The following is a 12,074-nucleotide window of genomic DNA, read 5'->3' on the forward strand; positions in this document are numbered from 1 at the left end:
ACAACATATCCAAAAATTATCGAAATCGGATAGGAAATAGTACATCGATCGATTTACAATTACAAATTTTTACAATAATATCGTAAACTAAAGCCGATCGACAGAAACTGTAAAGGGAAATGTTGTTCAGAATTATGGTATTGACAACATATCCAAAGATTATCGAAATCGGATAGGAAATAGTACATCGATCGATTTACAATTACAAATTTTTACAATAATGTCGTAAACTAAAGCCGATTGACAGAAACTGTAAAGGGAAATGTTGTTCAGAATCATGGTATTGACAACATATCCAAAGCTTATCGAAATAGGCGAGGATTCACATCATCGAGAAACTTTTGTTCGTTACGACATCGCGGCGTGCCACCGACACTCGGCTGCCGGCGCGCCGGGCTGCACGCGTCTAGCTCGCGCTCTGATTGGTCCGTGTTTTTCGTTAATAACTCGTTAACGAAGCCGCGGACGACATTTTTTCAAAGGAAAATGTCGCTTGAAATGATCTCAGGAACCTCCCATTTTCGGCTCCGGACCTAATTTTGAGACACCCTGTATATATACATATATATACACAGGACATTTAATTATAGGAAATATATATGTGGTTTATTAACAATGAAAACTATTATAAATAACAATAAAATCTAAAGGTTTTTATTTAATCTGGCCGCAATTCTGTCCGCCGCCCTTTTGAGCCACATTTGTATGGCAATCTCGGCTTCTCGTCTTGTTGCACAGACGCGTACCTTTTCTGCAGCACCTTGAATAAAATTTCTTATTCTGTTAATTTGTACATGAATCATCACTTTTATAATAACACTAAAATAAGGGCGATACTTACATATTACGAGGTTGGCGATATTTAATGTACTAAAGGGCTTCTTCCCCTTTCTGCCCAACCAGCTATATGTCAACGCCAAATTATTCGTAATTAGCGTCGACAGAACTCTTTTTACAAATTGGTAAACGTTCTCGCCGCCAATTTTGTATAATTCCTGAACCTAAATTAAGAAGTTATTAATATTACATTCTGTTAACTATATCAAAATGAAAGATCAATTTCAGGTATCAATAAATTTTACTTACGCCATCTTGAAATTGTTCGCCGCTATTTAAGATATTCTCAAAAGTAGAGAACTCCTCGTCCGTGTTGAGCGGAAACTTTAGCGGCGAAAATCTCTGTAAAAATGGGACCCTCTCTCTATGGTCTTCTCCAGCGGCTATCTTGTTCCCCGCTTCTTTTAATTGACGCACTTCTTCTTTTAAATCCTTTACCTCTTGAAGTACATCGGTGAGGAGAGCTCTGAAGAGATGCCCTTGTTGTTCTATGTTCTTCATAGATTGTAGTAATGTCTCCAGGCCCTCCTTACTGTGTCCAGCTTCTTGGTTTCCTATTAATTGTTTATTACAAATTATATTTGTTAAAGTAAATTTACTTATTATCTCTAAAACATTTTCCTTAACTTACGAACAATAGATTGCTCCGCCATATCCAGCGACTCCTCGTTGTCGGCATGCGAATAATGTGAGTCTGAAAATAAAATATATTTTGATTAAAAACATTTACTAATTACAGAAAGTGAATCATGTATAACTATCGACATCCTCACTGATGGCCTCATGGTGTTGTTGCCTCCTCCTCTCTCCCCCTATATTTGCCAATAACGATGGGGATCCGACATCCTCGTTGATGGCAGTGACTGAAAATGAAATATATTTTCATGAAAAAAGATTTACTAATTACAGTAATATTTAATGTTTAATATGTAGGGTGCTTTTGTTTGTATTTACATACCAATCTTACTGTTAGTCCTCTGTCTTGGGGGAGAAGGAAGGACAGAGAGAGTACAATCAGACGACGATTCGTCGTCATTGTTGAACCGTGGTGGTCGCGAAATTCTCCTCTTTTTCAGGGCACCCGTCTGGTCAATCTCTGACTCGAGGTCGCTGGTATCTTCAGCCGCCTTCGCCTTCCTCCTCGCTTTCGCGTAATCGTCTAAAAGCATTGTATAATTATTATTTTAATTGTGTACATGTACGGCAGGTACGTCAAACACGCAGCCCGTCGACAAGTAGTTTGGGGCCCGACCAAAAACTTTGACACTGATGATGACAATTTATATATGTTCTCCGCTCCAAATTCACCCTTCTGCAAGTGAATTTCACCTTTCTGTAAATCAATTTCACCCTTTTACAAATCAATTGCACCCTTCTGCAAATCAATTTTATCCATTTAAGAATATTTAAAATTAATTATTTATTTATTTCGATTAAATTATATATTTATTTAGACACACGTGTATTCACGTACGTCAACTGTGTCATTACTCTGCGAGGGAAGACTCAATCTCTATCTCTATATATCTCTATATCTATATTTCTATCTCTATCTCTATTTATAATAAAATCGTGTCTGTCTGTCTGTATGTATGTACTTATGTATGTTTGTAACGGCATCACTTGAGAGCGGCTCAATGTAGAAAGCTGGGGCTTGAACCATTAGACGCGGCGTTTCTTCGGGAAGGTTTAGGAACAAACCGCATTCAAAAAAGTCTATTGGTTCAAAAGTTGTGACGTTATTAGTGAAAAAAGTCAACTTTTTCGCTCTCTTTTGGGCACGTTTCTGCTTATAACTTTTGATCAAATGGACTTTTTCGAATGCGGTTTGCTCTAATACCTTCTCGAAGATACGCCGCGTCTAACGTTTCAAACCGAAGCTTTTTACGTTCTACCGTTCTCAATTGATGCCGTCACAAACAGCCCAAATACGACTTCTTCGCACACTATTGGGCACGTTTCTGCTCAAGATGAACAGATGTACGGTGTACACATATAACTATTTCAATTTACCGAAATTGCTATGGTTAAAAAGTTTCACTGAAAAGTGATCCCACGTTGTTCGAGGTGTTTCCGTGTTTTTTATTGCATTAAGCAATTTTGACTTCTTTAGCGGTGGCCAGTAACACTTATGGCCTTCTAGCCAGTTACTTGGCACCGCTTCCACAGTTCCATCCTTGACAAACTGAACAACAGTCCATGTTCTCCTGCTGTCTTTCAAATAGTGTGCCGCCTCCATTGTATGTGTATTACCTAAGAATTGTAAAGTTCGGTAAAATTTAGAGACGAATTTAAACAAATAATTACGATATAAATACAATTAATTAAAGAGAGGAATTAAATAAAGGATCTTGCATCAACCATCTAACAAAACACACGTCTTTTCTCTTCGATCCCTCACCACATCCCTTTATCTTCCGTTTACTGCAATTTTCGGTAACGGAACAGGCACAGATAAAAAATTTAAAATCGTGATCTTTACTTTTTCAAAAAACAATTATTTGTACATTAGCTAGTAAAGTAATCCTTCTAACGTCTCAAAAAAACTCAAGCTGTTGGGTCGAATTTTGAAAAAGTTATTCGGTTTTAGAAGGTGTACGAATGCTTTGTACACCCACTGTGTAAATATATATTTATATATGTACACTGTATATACTTACGCGCAACTTCGGCCCACAGCAACAGCAACAGCGGCAGCAATCGCAAAGCAATATCTTCAGCAACAGCAACAGCTTCCAGCAGCAACCGGAGAAATTGTATCTTTAAAAAAATGTACGAAAATTAATGAAAGTTTTAGTAGAGATCACGGTTTAGAACGTGTACTAAAATACACGTGTAAATACACGTGGTACGTGAACCGTGTACATAGTACGAATTTAAGGATCCGTGAAAACGTGTACACGGATCTGTCTGCACGGATCCTTAAATTCGTACTATGTACACGATTCACGTACCACGTGTATTTATATAGACGAGAATTGGGGATCTCTAAGTTTTATCAATGAAACAAACGTAGTAGAAGGGCATAAGCAAAAACACTAACTCGAACAAATAACACCAATGCTAATACTCACTGTTAGATTATGGGTATGTATATAAGTAAAAACTACACTGTTTAAAATGATTTCTGGAGAATACTGGAGGCGCGTCTTTATACTTCGATGGAAACGCAGGAATGACGAACGCTCAGATCAGAAACAAAAGAGCAACAATCCTATATGAACAACTGAGGATCGAGGGTCCCATGCCGCGGAAATATATGCTATACGTGCTGTTGCTCTTCTGTTTTTGATCTGAGCGTTTGCCATTCCTGCGTTTCTATCGAAGTATAAAGACGCGCCTCCAGTGTTCTCCAGAAATCATTTTAAACAGTGTGGTGTTTACTTATATACATACCCATAATCTAACAGTGAGTATTAGCATTGGTGTTATTTGTTCGAGTTAGTGTTTTTGCTTATGCTCTGCTTCTACTACATATTGTTTAATAGCTAAAGTTTTTATTAATTTTCGTAAATTTTTTTAAGGATTCAGTTTTTCCGGTTGCTGCTGGAAGTTGTTGCTGTTGCTGTTGCGCTTACTGTTGCTGTTGCTGTTGCGTAACATCTTACTTCGTCACACTATTATTGACAAAATGACAGCAAAACGGAAAATGCAGAAATATTATATGCGTGCTAAGAGGTTCTCACTTGCTTCGAATCCATCTTTACATCAGGGAACCTCTACCTCCACCTCTAATTTCGTTTATTCAGATTTTGTTAATAATATTGATAGTGAAGTTTTCGTAGAAAACATTCAACCTGAAATACCGAATTCCAGTAACAATTCCGCAGAAAGTCTTGCAAATGAAAGTTTTAATGTTCTGCTAGCAGAGTGGGCTATAAAGCGCAATATATCTCATTGTGCAATTAACGATCTGCTTTCTCTTTTAAAAATGCCAATTACGAATAATTTACCTTCAGATGCTAGGACTCTTTTAAGGACCTGTAGAAATGTAGAAACAAAACAGGTAGACCCGGGAGAATATTATCACTTTGGTTTACAAAATACAATATTGAATTTAATTGAAAATGTAGACATTTCTTCAATCGACAACAACATTATTCCAGTCAACATTAATGTAGATGGTTTACCATTGGCTAAAAGTTCTAAAAGTCAGGTTTATCCCATTCTGTGTAGCATTGCGGGTGATAAAAATGTTGGTATGGTTGGTATATACCATGGTAACGATAAGCCTGCAGATCCCAACCTTTTCTTAAGTGATTTTGTCCAGGATACAGTGCAAATAGCCAACAACGGATTTTTAATTAAGGGGAAATTGTATTATTTGGAAATTAAAAATTTCATATGCGATGCTGTTGCCAAGGCACAAATTAAATGTATAAAAGGTCATACGGGATACTTTTCGTGCACTAAGTGCAAGGCTGAAGGAGCTTTAAAACAAAGTAGAATGTGTTTCCCTGATGTAAAGGATATCCGTTTGAGAACAGACGCTGAGTTCAGATCGCAAAGTCAGATAGAGCATCATGCTGGCTCATCAATTTTAATGAATATCCCGGGAATTAATATGGTCGATTCATTCCCTTTGGACTATATGCATCTAGTTTGCTTGGGTGTTACGAGGAAATTAGTTGTTAATTTGTGGTGTTGTGGTGAACCTAAGACAAAAATATCAAATTTAAAAATTTCAAATATTTCAAATGCACTTATTCAGCAGACCAAAAATATTCCGGCAGAATTTAATAGAAAACCTCGCACCTTGGCCGAGGTCAAAAGATGGAAAGCAACCGAATTTCGTCAATTTCTATTTTACACCGGCCCAATAGTTTTATTAGGTAATATCAGTAAAAGTAGATATTTTAATTTTCTCACTTTGCATGCAGCAATGACCATATTATCAACATCCAGACATTTTAATCTCATTGATTACGCGTCAGAATTAATGACATACTTTGTCACTTGTTTTAAAGAGCTGTACGGTGAAAAACACATCACGCATAATGTCCATAATCTTCTGCACATAACACAGGACGTTAGGATTAATGGACCGGTAGATAATTTTAGCGCTTTCCAATTTGAAAATTTTTTGCAAACAATATTACACTGTATCAGAAAAAACGATAAACCATTACAACAAATAGTTAAACGATACACCGAAAAATGTAATCTTGCTGCAGGAAAAGTGAAAAATATTAAATATCCAATTTTTGAGAAGCAACATTCAGAAGGTCCGTTAATAGGAGATTATGAAGTATCCAAACAGTATAAAATAATTATTTACAGTAATTTCATATTAAAAATTACTGAGCCTGACAACTGCTGCTGCCTAAACGACGGTAGCATAATTCTCTTAAAGAATGTCATAATCGCAAATAACGTATGTCAAGCAGTTGCTAGAAAGTTTTCGATTTTAAAAGATTTTTATGAGAGGCCGTGCAAATCTTCACAATTGGGCATTTTTCTAGTAGAACAGTATAACTTGGGGCCCTTACAAATTTTCAATATTAAAGATATAGCCTACAAGTGTGTAAAACTAGAAATCGACGAAAAATTTGTAATTTTCCCATTACTCCATTCGAATTGCTAAAAATTCTACATTTGTTCAATTAATTTGATCAATTTCAATTTAAACAATTTCATTGTATGTATAAACCGAGAATGCCACACAGTACAACATTATTCTGTACCATATAGATCGATAGAGTATCAAATTCTGAGTATAAAAGTGTTGACCTTCATATGTCCTAAACCTAATAGTTAACGCGACACAGCACGTAATGGTCGCAGCATCCTGTAAAGCTCTTCAAAAACAGCACTTTCGGTAAGTTATAATTATTATACGCCATAAATGTACAATTGAAATAATAACTGTTTAATGTTTCTAGACGATTACATGAAGGCCAGAAGTAAGGCCCGAAAAGCGGAGGACACAATAAGCGTCTGCTGTGGGAGGTAGAACGACCTCGACGGAAAAGGTCAAGCACGACATCGTTCAGCATGGACGTCAACGTCGACTCGCCCGAGGAGGAAACTATTCTCAGAACTCCTCCATACATAAATATAAGACAGAGGAACATGGGTATGTAAATCCAAAATAAGGAAGCACTGATCTATATAAACCATTCTTCTGTAATTTGTGTCTTTTCAATCAAAATATATTTTATTTTCAGTCACTCATCACCACGGCAACGGCGAGGAGTCGCTGCAGGGAGAAAGCAGCACTACATAATAAGCAACTTCAACTTCAACTTTAACTTTCATTGTCTCATAAATGCGAGTACATCATTAGGACAGCATTAGTGTGTCAGAGTTTGGCCAATCTAATCCGAATGTGTTTCCGTCTACTCGTGACGATCAAACTACCCGAGTAGTTAAACGTCTCAAGAATAGCGCTTCAATATTTTTTTTTCTATTTGTACACCCGTAAAGTAGCGTAAACTCTTCATTGAAAGTCGAGAGATTTCAAGGAGCACTTTGCGTTCTTAAACAGTCTCTGTAGAACAGCGTTTGTTTATTGGCGATTCTCAAGTGTTTTAAGGAAAATTATGTAAATTCGTTCAGATTTAATTTTACTATCATCTAAATTAATATACAGTTATTAATATTTGAACATTTCCAATCATTCTGTAAGTTTTTTTACGATTACAAAACTTTATTGACGATTTTGTCAAGTATGCTTCAATACATTAAATATCGCCAACCTCGTAATATGTAAGTATCGCCCTTATTTTAGTGTTATTATAAAAGATGATTCATGTACAAATTAACAGAATAAGAAATTTTTATTCAAGGTGCTGCAGAAAAGGGACGCGTTGTTGCAACGAGACGAGACACTGAGATCGCCATTCAAATGTGGCTCAAAAGGGCGGCGGACAGGATAGCGGCTGCACTAAATAAAAAATTGTAATTTTTAATGTTATTTTCTGACTTTTTTTTCCTTTAAAAAGGTTTTTGCGATTCTAATAAACCATATATTGTGCGAGTTGATTTATATATATCATCTTGTTCTAGTTGTTCTTATTTTTATAATAAATAATATATAAACGAAAAGCGTGCGTTAAGTTAATATGAATTATTTTTTCCATCCTCTTTTTATGTGGATTATTCTCCTTTTAATAAAGCTTTTCCTTCTTTAATAAACCACATATATTGTGCGAGTTGATCTTATATATATATTTACATTATACATATTTCCTATAATTAAACTTTCTTATTAAATGTCATTTGTCATGCGAAAAGGAACTGGGACCCTTCCAGTCTATTATTTTCACACGACCAATCACATATATATGTATATTTTTAATTATCCTTTTAGACCTGTAATACTCCCCAAAAAAATGTCTTATTTTGGACGTAAAACAAACTTCCTGAAAAAGACGTTTTCAAAATGTCTTATTTTGGACGTAAAACGAACTTCCTTAGAAAGACGTTTTCAAAATGCCTTATTTTGGACGTAAAACGAACTTCCTTAAAAAGACGTTTTCAAAATGTCTTATTTTGGACGTAAAACGAACGTCCTGAAAAAGACGTTTTCAAAACGTTTTTAAGACGGTCTTCAAGGACGTAGGACGTTCAGACCTCAAATGGACGTGAAATGGACATCTTGAGGACGTCCTGTGCTATCTGGGAGAATACTATTTTAAATAGTAAATAATAAATAATCCTATTTATTTTAAAGTATATGTACAATTTCGAAAATAAAATGATTTATTTGAGGCAGTAATTTTTGCAAATAGTATTTGAAAATAGTATTTTATTTTAGGAATATTGAAAATATTTGGACTTTGTCTTTATATTTTCAATTTCAATTTTAAATAGTATTGCTGAAAATAATGGTTCGCATTCGAGAAACATACACTGTATGCTTATCAACTAGCCTCAGTAGGCACAAGAAATACAATATTCTATTTTGTGTTTCAGATTATTGAAATAGAAATATTTTATTTTGTGGTTCCGATTGTTAAAATGGAAATATTTTATTTTCGAAACTGTATATCTTATGAAAAATACTATTTTCTTTAAGCAAAATAAGGTCGAAAGTATTAAATAGTATTTGAAATATTTGTTTCGCCAAATAATGCCCACCTCTGTCAGGTTGGTAGTTGAGGACGGCTCGGCGCCGCACAGTGGAACCTTTCGTCCAAATCGGAGACAAAATCAAAGAACTTTCGATAGAAATGAGGTAGAGCGATGAAATTTTTTTAAAATTAAAGCTGAAACTTGGCAGAATATGGGAAAATAGGAAGATTATGGTACGAACGTTTTATAACCTTGAGAAAATTCGTTGAACAATTTGTTCACAAAAATCGATTTCTTGTAAAATCCTGAGGTCGTAGACAAATTTTGAGACCAGATTTAAAATCAGCGTGAAAAAATCTACAGGAAATGATGTATGGCATGTTACAAAAAATTTTTTTTCTACCCGTGGTATTGCAAAAACCACAATTTTCGTGACATTGTGCAAGGTTGACGATTTTTTTCAAGGTTAAAAAATGTTCGTACCATAATCTCCCTATTTTTCCCATATTCTGCCAAGTTTCAGCTATAATTTAAAAAAATTTCAGCTCTCTATCTCATTTCTATCGGAAGTTCTTTGATTTTGTCTCCGAAATGGACGAAAAGTTCCACTGTGCGCCGTCGCCGTTTTCGTCACCGGGGTAAACGTGGTCATCCTCGTAGTCGCGGCCTGTCCAACATCCGCGAGCATCGGCTCCGGCGAGGGCGTCGCGGAGGGTTCGCTTGACGATTGAAGTGCCCGCGCACCCGCTGCTTTGCCTCTTCAAGCGCTGCCTTCCCCGCCGCCGCGAAATCCGTTGTCGTTGGTACCAGGTTGACCGGATCGTAGTCTCTGTAACATTCATGTGATAAATAAATATATTAATCGATGAATTAATAATTAGATTCAACTGAATAAAAGATGTACAATGCTTACCGTGGATGGCCCTCATTATCCGTCTGTAGTACAGTAGGCGAGTCCCACGGATACCCGACCACGTGCGCAACGTCACGACAGTGCCGCGATTCTTCCAGTTATTCCGCTGTTGGCTGTGGAAAATTTGTACATTAATATTAATTAATTACAATTATTATATATAACCTCGTGTTACTTACTCCTTTTCCTTTTGCACGCGTAACCAATAGATTTCCGCATTACCCTGGAGGTACTATTGACAATGCGTTTTTTTGCAGTGGTATCCCCAGTAGGCCTACTCCACTATACATAAAAAATACTCACGCAAGGACATAAAAGGGTGCAATGTCCTTACGTTTTCTCAGCGTGCGCAAGCACTTTGACAACCCATTGGGATGAGATACCCAATGCGTCATCGCCGTTTGCATGCGTGCTGTTCAGCGGCATTCGATAACATTTTGCCGTGACATCTTGTATACTTATAAAGGTTACATCTGTGCTCAAAGCCGCACATTTAAAAATATCCAAATCCGAAGAGGATAATAATACATCGTAAAATTGATCTATAATTTCAAAACGTCTAACACCTAACGTGTACGCATCTTCGCACGGGTGAATTGATGCGATAATACAAATTGATCCGTCGCGTAAAATGCAGCAGTCGTCGCGATCGTTTTTGGAAAAGCCTAAATTGAAAAATTTAATCATGGAAGCATGGACAGTGGTAGTGGAATAATCACTACATCCCTCCGTGCTACCATGACTTTTTAATTCCGCCATCCTATTTACATACTGTTGGAGGGGTTTACCCGGCGTTCTGATATATCTATTAAAAATGGACATTGTGTTTTCGTACGCAAACGCGGAAAATGAATCTAACGTTCCGAAACGGCTGGCGTCATCCGCCAAATGAAGGAGGCAGTGGACATTATACGATAAGAAAGATGAACCGTAAAATTCTTCGGAAGTAGAAACAAACAATTCCAATGCCGCTTTTGCAAAATTCACATGTTTCTCTATAAGCGAGGGTGAAACTAATATCCTAATCGCGATATGGAGCAACAAAAAATGAGTATACACATTCGTAGCTAATATCCCGTACATTACTACCGGGCCGGTATATAAGAGAAATTGGCGAAACTCGGTCGCTTTAAAAGTTGAATATTCTTCTATTGGCCTCGGGCGTCTAGAAAAATCGGATGGACAGTACTTATCGAGTACTGCCATTCGCGCGGAGATGATAGAAATCATGTTTCGGGACAATCTTGTTTCCTTTGAATAATTACCAGACACCCAGGCGGATAACAATTTCTTTACAATGCCCAGACAAACAAGGTGCATGTATTCGAAGGGAACCTGAGAAACCACTCCCATTTGGAGGGCCGCTAATGGACTATTTCCTTTTTGATGATATTTATCGGGGCTATTGGCATAATCATTATCGCATCGACGATGATGATTGATGCCACGGAAAACCCGACGTTTCCCTATTGTGGTACCGCACAATTTACATTTGGAACAAGGATTAGAAGATAAATGATTTTTGTGATTTAAAATAAAAGCCCGCGCTTGTGCATCCGCAATAAAACATCTCAACTGCACAGGGATTGTTTTACCTTGAAAAATAATGCCTCCTTTCGACATCATCACGTTGATGTCGGAGACAAATTTTTTAAGGTAAATATTACAATCCCCGGGTTTATTTGGACCTTTATAGATGCCTACAACCATCGGTTTGCTATTACGCATATTTATGATTCGAATTTGAATTGGCCAAAGCTGAACTTTTTTGTGGGTGTCGATGGTGCACCCGTCAACATGGAAATCTAAAATTAAACGTTCGGGAATGGTTTCGAGGGTTTCACATAAGTATTCTATTATTTTAGACTCTACCCCGAAATGAACATATTCACCAGGCTCCACCACAGACGTGGTGACTCTGGTGCGTGGCGTGGAAAGTAAAGTTCTTGCATCTATTGGCAACTTCCGAAAACACGAATGTTCGATCGCGGAACTGCCGATTTCAAAATGTTCGATTGTAGAGAAATGGGTTCGCGATTGTTCGAATGTTGCCCGCCAAACTAATCTTAGACAACTATTTCAAATTAAATAACGGATCGTGTGGACAAGGAATTGACTGGAGGAATCGCGTTTCGTTCGAGATCTGTTGGTGAACTCGTCAGTAAGGCTAATCCAACAGATCCTGCCTTAGACGCGCGCAGATCAAACCGTGTTGATCTGTATTGTAGTGAAATGTGCTGATCGTGTATGCAGCAATCACGTGAGACGCTCAAGCAAGACTGGTCAGTGTTACTCGTTCAGAGATTCG

The 12,074-nt window shown here is 37.0% G+C and overlaps 2 protein-coding genes and 1 long non-coding RNA gene across 3 annotated transcripts; all 3 read right to left on the bottom strand.

Annotated features, from left to right (window-relative positions):
- Positions 1 to 607: 607 nt before the first annotated feature.
- On the bottom strand, positions 608 to 2,377 carry LOC143212198 (uncharacterized). The gene is made up of 6 exons (XM_076430696.1): positions 1,796 to 2,377; positions 1,611 to 1,700; positions 1,469 to 1,531; positions 1,087 to 1,391; positions 842 to 1,001; positions 608 to 760 (listed from the first exon to the last, which is right to left on the bottom strand). The coding sequence occupies exons 1-6, from the start codon at positions 2,004 to 2,006 to the stop codon at positions 645 to 647; spliced, it is 945 nt and encodes a 314-aa protein (XP_076286811.1). The 5' UTR covers positions 2,007 to 2,377; the 3' UTR covers positions 608 to 644.
- Positions 2,378 to 9,401: 7,024 nt separating this feature from the next.
- LOC143213930 (uncharacterized) lies at positions 9,402 to 9,799 on the bottom strand. The gene is made up of 2 exons (XR_013010066.1): positions 9,767 to 9,799; positions 9,402 to 9,682 (listed from the first exon to the last, which is right to left on the bottom strand). It is a non-coding gene; the product is annotated as an uncharacterized LOC143213930 (long non-coding RNA).
- A 227-nt stretch (positions 9,800 to 10,026) lies between these two features.
- On the bottom strand, positions 10,027 to 11,644 carry LOC143208420 (uncharacterized). Its single transcript, XM_076422876.1, has one exon. The coding sequence runs from the start codon at positions 11,492 to 11,494 to the stop codon at positions 10,097 to 10,099; it is 1,398 nt and encodes a 465-aa protein (XP_076278991.1). The 5' UTR covers positions 11,495 to 11,644; the 3' UTR covers positions 10,027 to 10,096.
- Between the last annotated feature and the right edge of the window lie 430 nt (positions 11,645 to 12,074).

The sequence above is a fragment of the Lasioglossum baleicum genome, chromosome 1 (genome assembly GCF_051020765.1).
Source record: "Lasioglossum baleicum chromosome 1, iyLasBale1, whole genome shotgun sequence".
NCBI lineage: Eukaryota > Metazoa > Arthropoda > Insecta > Hymenoptera > Halictidae > Lasioglossum > Lasioglossum baleicum.

Bases quoted from the DNA above. Each gene is read 5' to 3' on its own strand.
- LOC143212198 (XM_076430696.1), bottom strand. From the start codon at position 2,006: ATGCTTTTAGACGATTACGCGAAAGCGAGGAGGAAGGCGAAGGCGGCT. The intron at 1,392-1,468 runs GTAAGTTAAGGA...AACAATTAATAG, and splicing joins GGCGGAGCAATCTATTGTTC to GAAACCAAGAAGCTGGACAC. The intron at 761-841 runs GTAAGTATCGCC...ATTTTATTCAAG, and splicing joins TATCGCCAACCTCGTAATAT to GTGCTGCAGAAAAGGTACGC.
- LOC143208420 (XM_076422876.1), bottom strand. From the start codon at position 11,494: ATGCGTAATAGCAAACCGATGGTTGTAGGCATCTATAAAGGTCCAAAT.